Source organism: Abramis brama (genome assembly GCF_963993115.1).
Source record: "Abramis brama genome assembly, chromosome: 1".
Taxonomy (NCBI): Eukaryota; Metazoa; Chordata; class Actinopteri; order Cypriniformes; family Leuciscidae; genus Abramis; species Abramis brama.
In genome coordinates, this window is record NC_139963.1 from 27,329,336 (window position 1) to 27,335,570 (window position 6,235).

Below are 6,235 nucleotides of genomic sequence, written 5' to 3' on the forward strand. Positions count from 1 at the left end.
TGTTCAAGGCTTCATAGAGCTATTTTAAGAAACTAGACTGGATAAATTCAGAGAGTACAGTAATAGTTGTCATCTAAGGGGTGTTTTTGCATTTAAAGGTCACTTCCTACGTAAAAGATCCACAGGAAATCTTTGGAAGAGCTTGTACTGTAACTTTTGGGAGAGTGAATCGGCATCAATATGTGGTCCTGCAGGGTGTGGATGCAACTAGTAGGACATCAAAAAGAAAAAAAGAGATTATGTGTGCTGTAAGCATGGAATGACAACCAGGGCAAGAACGTTACGTAAATCACATTCCAACAAGAAAAGTCCACCAGAAAGATCTGCAAAGAAAAGTACCTTTTCTGTTTTTGTTTTATTTCCAGATTTGTGGTAAGAAAGACAACGTGAAGGCTAGAAACTGCTGCAGAGAATATATGCATGCTGTGTATATGCATCTGTTTAATTTAAGGATAAATAATAAAGAGTTAAAATGAGAATCCCGTTAGTTTTGCATTTTAAAACTTGTTTGCATTTTTTGCAGGATCATTTAGTGAAATGTATTCTCTGCAGTATCTAAAGTTAACAGTACTAAAAGCAACACTTTCTGCTTTTTTGCCATCTAGCAGCTAAATAAATGGTAACACTTTATTTTGATGGTCCCTTTTGAACATTCTACTAACTATAAGTGACTTTGCAACTACGTATCAACTACCTCTAATTACAGTATTAGTAGACTGTCTGCTTAATATCTGCTAACTCTTTATTTTGATGTTTCATAGACATTCTACTATCTATAAGTAACTGTGTAACATAGATAGATGCATATCAAAGGGAGGACATCTTAACTTTAAACCACACAGTTCTTGCCAATGTCTATATCTATACAGGAAGCTATACATTTGTTTCAAGGTAAGATATTTTGGACTTGCCTGTTGCATGATTAGCAGGCTTTTAGTATTACATGTGTTTCAATCTGAACAAATTTCCCTTTAGGCATTATTTAATCATGTATTAGTTCATTTATATATTTTAATTGAGCTGTACTGAAATATTTCGACCTGGTGTGAACTGAAATGAATTTAATGTAAATATGTGTGATGACCCAGATCTTGGTGCTGAATTGTGATCAACTCGAAATTTAGTGCCAAAGTAATCACAGATCCGAATTCAGCTTGGATAAGTTATTCTCCCAGGCTGTTGTAAGCACTGGTTGCACAAAGAATGCATCGTCAAAATCTGAAACATGATCCATGAGTGCAATTTGTTCATTGCTAGGCGACTGTAGCCTATACCACCTCTTAACTGAAGGGGAGCTGTACGCTTTTGGGCTCAGATTTCAGGTTTCAGATGTGCTTTAAATTTGCCAGCCATATAAAAGATAAATGTTGTAAATCATACCTCAGACATATGTATGTTTATAAGTTGTATTGTTATAGATAATTATGTTTGTGTTGTTTTTTCTCCCACGCTTTGAACACTTTGTGTTACTTTATACAGACAAATGCAGACCTTGTGCACAGAAAAAATAATTGGTTGAAAGTTATGTAAATTGATATTCCAACTCATATTCCTGCAATAATATTTATGATTGCCTGATCACATGTGTTTTGCATATGGAGATTTCTGTTTGGGGTCTGTGAAATCTAGTCATGAATTTAGTTTCCCTATTGACCACTGCACCAAAGGAAAGGGAAATCTTTTTCAGAACATCCGGGAATAGGAGGATGTACACATACACAAACTGTATTAGATTTGGATATATTTAAAAAAAAATCTAAGATCCAGTTATTTAAACGGCTGTAAAGGAGGTAAAGAGACCATGACCAGATGGACCAGCAGAAGTGTTTTGTTCATAATCTTCCTGCTGATGCCTCTGACCTGGACACAGGGAGGAGCACCAACTGAGATAAATAAACCCTTAAACCAAAGACTGAGAAGGTTGAATCAGCAGGTTTGTTATGTTTAGCATTTAACATACTGTGTTCAAATATCATATTACATGTATCTGTATATGTATTCCTCCATTCCTAGTTCAATACATTTCAATGGATGATCTTCACTCATCTTCAGAGCATTGCTGAAAACTACAACATTTCAAAAAGCATAGACTTTTGATTTCAAGTTTTTTAGTCTGCAGTTTGAGAGGATCTCCAGAGAGCTCTGTGCATTTAAAAAAACATCAGAGATCTGTCTGAATTCCCTCAAATCCTGGAATCAGCTTTCCAGTCGACAGAAAAGGACTAAGAGGCTTGACTCGAGTCTGGCCAACATGACAAGAGCTTTGAGGAAGAACAACCATCTCAACCTCAGACAAATCCATATGCAGAGAACTGTGCTGTCCCACAAGATCCAGAACCAGCAAAGCCACATCGGTTCTTTGGAGTCCTTGAGGAATCAGGTTCGACATGGGATGCAGGATCTTCTGGCCTCTCTCAAAAGACATCAGACCCATATAATGAAATTGGAGAGTCAGATGCAAGAGTTGTTTAAGATCATTTCAGCTTCCAATGCATGAGTTTTAGATCCCCTCAATTTTATTAGGAAGCAACAAGGTGAGGTGAGGCATGTCCAGCCTATAAACCAAAGTCCGAAGAACACAGAATGAGAGATAGATTGCCTACTTCTGGGCACACCAAACAATCACAGACACACAAAATAAGACACAGACAACGGCAACCCTGGTAGAGCACTGTACAACCACCAGTTCAGGCTGAAGAGGAACCTTTTCAGCTTCCACTTCAATAAAAAAATCCCACATATTCAAGCCCCAAAGGAAGAAGCCAGAAGTACATATTTCGAGTGGTTTTGTGTCTAAAAATGAAATTGAAATGCAAACTGCAAAAAAGCAGTTTTTTCCAATTCTGTTGTATCCACTTTAAGTGACCTGCATTCTACATCTTTGGAGGAGAAAGTTTCACAGTTAATCAATGCTCTTGTTACCAATCTTGACTCTTTTGCTCCTCTAAGGTCACGTAAGGTAACTTCAGCCCACACTGCTCCTTGGTATAATGACAATCTGCGCACTAAGAAGGCTGCATGTCGAAAAATGGAGCGCAAATGGCGTCTTACTGGCTTGAATGGTCATTATTTAGCTTGGAAGGATATTCTGGGTGACTACAGAGCATTAATTGAGACTAAAAGATCATCTTATTTTTCTCAGACTATTGAAAACAATCAAGGAAATCCCAGACATTTGTTTCAAACCATGAATAGACTGCTTAAAGTTGATGCTGTCACCACATTGCCTGTTTCTCAACAGCTATGTGATTCTTTTCTTCATTTCTTTAACTCTAAAACTGATAGTGTTCGCAAACAAATTTCTGTTGCGTCTGCTCCCACTGTCCCACTTATCTGTTCATCTGGGTTAACTGGTATTTCTCTCACTAATTTCCTACATCTTGAATCTGAGGCTCTCAAAAGGGAGGTATCAAGCATGAAATCTACCACTTGCTTGCTTGATCCTATTCCCACAAGCTTATTTAAATCTTGCTTCGATGTTTTGAGCCCTACTGTCCTCAGTATTATAAATGACTCATTGCAGATGGGGGATATTCCAGCAGCATTAAAGATTGCTGCTGTAACTCCTATACCAAAAAAAGAAAATATTGCCCTGGATGATTTTGATCATTTTCGACCTATCTCTAATCTTCCGTTTATGGCAAAAATACTTGAGCGTGTTGTTGCCTCTCATTTGTGTAACCATCTTGCAATTAATAACCTTTTTGAACCCCTTCATTCAGGTTTTCATAAATTCCACAGTACTGAAACGGCTTTGGTCAAAGTTACCAATGATTTGTTGATGGCTTCTGACTCCGGTGCAATTTCCATTCTCATCCTTCTTGATTTAAGAGCAGCTTTTGATACTGCTGATCATAGCCTATTACTCACCCGCCTTGAAAAAGATTTTGGTGTGTCGGGGACAGCTCTGAAGTGGTTTAAATCCTATTTCACTGACCGTTCTCAGTTCGTTTCCATGGGCGAAATTCAGGTCTGAGATTAGCTCTGTTCTCACTGGTGTTCCCCCTGGGCTCTGTCTTGGACCCTCTGCTCTTTAATATTTATCTGTCACATCTTGGCCATTTGTTGAGATCGCTTGGCCTCCATTATCACTTTTATGCTGATGATACACAGATTTATATACACTCTAAATCTGGTGAACACCTTGATGTTGATTTTCTCTCCGGCTGTGTTTCTGAGATAAAGGAATGGATAAGTAATAATTGATTGTGTCTGAACGGTGGTAAAACTGAAGTTATGCTTATTGGTTTCCGTCATCAAATATCCAAAGCTGGTTCTTTATCTTTGACTATTGATGGCTCGGTCTTGGCGACTCAAGCTAAAGTGAGGAATCTTGGAGTTATTTTTGAAACTAGTCTTTCATTTGATTCTTTTGTTCAGAGTACAGTTAAATCATCCTTCTTTCACCTCAGAAACATAGCAAGATTGTGTCCTATGCTAAATTTCTCAGTAGCTGAAAAGCTGATGAATTCCTTTGTTGTATAGGATAGATTACTGTAACACCCTAAATCCACTAGTCTCTAAATCCACGCTCAACGAACTGCAGTAAGCACAGAACTCGGCCGCCAGGATATTGACTGGGTCCAGGGTATGCGATCATATTACTCCAGTTTTGGAGTCCTTATGGCTCCCAGTCAGATTCCGAGTTGATTTTAAAATTATGATGCTGACATATAAAGCATTGCATGGCTTGGCTCCTTATTATTTATATTAATTGTTAATTTCCTATACTCCAAATCGGAGACTGCGATCTTCACAATCCAACTTGTTGGTTGTTCCTCATACACGCTTACGATCTATGAGGGACAGGGCTTTTTCTTCATATGCTCCTGTCCTTTGGAATCCTCTGCCTCTTGATCTTAGGGAAGCTCAGAACTATGACATTTTTAAAGGTAGACTTAAGGCATATTTTTTTTTAAATTAGCGTTTGATTATTGATGTTACTTTTATTATTTAAGCTTTGTATTGCTTATTTTGTGTACAGTGCTTTGATAAGTTGCTTTTAAAGGCGCTTTATAAAATAAAGTTTATTATTATTATTATTATTATTTATAAACGCTTATCCACAGTTTTAGACAGAAAACCTTTTACTATCACTGTTTAACAATTTTAGTTTTCAATCAATAAACTTTGCTTTAAACAAACATACATCATATTTTTGTTGGTCAGAGTCTACATTCAGTCAACACAGTGTCAACGCAATTGGACTTCTTGTTAAAGGAGCTGTATGTAAGAAATGTATTTCAATTAATCATAAAATGGCCCTGATATGTCACTAGACATTAAGAAATCATGTTCATTTCAAATACTTATATCACTGACAACAGTAGTCCGGCCAGGATATTGTCATTTAAAAAGTGAAGTTGCAGCCCTCAACTGATGTTGATGTTGTCATGTTGTGTTTTGGCCTGAAGCGCCACCCTCCACCTATCTACCAATCACGAAGTCAGTAGTGTTTCGGCATCCGGGTTGCCAGCTCAGCTCTAGTTACCAAAGCTGCAGCTACAAACGTTCCTGCTGGATTCTGCAGCCTATCTGGCAACCTCGAGTCAGGGGAGAGGGGGAGGGGATACACCGCTCTACAGTAATTTGAAAGTGATTGCAGTACCAGTTTTGGCCACAATCTTACATACGGCTCCTTTAAGCAAAAAATATAAATTAGCCTATACCAAATTAAAATTTCAGACTCCAATATAAGATGAATGCTGTAAATTTAGCAGGTAACGAACCACAAAATGTATTCATACTGCCAAGCACATTCCCCCAATCTTAACCAATCGGCAACACTGTTCAATATAAAAACAAAACAAATATGTGTTTTTCATGATTTACAAAACTAAATGTATCACAGTTATGTTCTATGGGTGAATTAAGGGTGATTGGACACAAGGTCAAATGGAACAGTATAACTATACAGAAGGTTTTTTCTCACCTAATGAGTGAATAAAAAAAAAAAAAAAAAAAAAAATATATATATATATATATATATATATATAGCTAGTTTCGTTAAAATGTTATAAAATTGTCGTAGCTATATTGCACAAACCTTTGATGAATTGGAAACATGAATGTGATGCTGCACAACTGCAACAAAATCAGTAAAAAAAAAAAGTAAAAAAAATGTCATGTTGTCAATATCAATTGTCAATGACAGTTATGAGCATGTTCTTAAGCGTTCAGAACAGTCCCAACTAGACCTACCGCACATCATTGACACAACCCAGAATAACTGTGA

The 6,235-nt window shown here is 37.1% G+C and overlaps 1 protein-coding gene across 1 annotated transcript; it reads left to right on the forward strand.

Annotated features, from left to right (window-relative positions):
• Positions 1-1,801: 1,801 nt before the first annotated feature.
• ptx4 (pentraxin 4, long) lies at positions 1,802-2,797 on the forward strand (the record flags this gene model as incomplete). Its single annotated transcript, XM_084111555.1, is given in 6 exon segments — positions 1,802-1,933; positions 2,120-2,494; positions 2,498-2,557; positions 2,560-2,664; positions 2,668-2,724; positions 2,726-2,797. Coding segments are annotated over 6 exon segments (801 nt in total).
• Between the last annotated feature and the right edge of the window lie 3,438 nt (positions 2,798-6,235).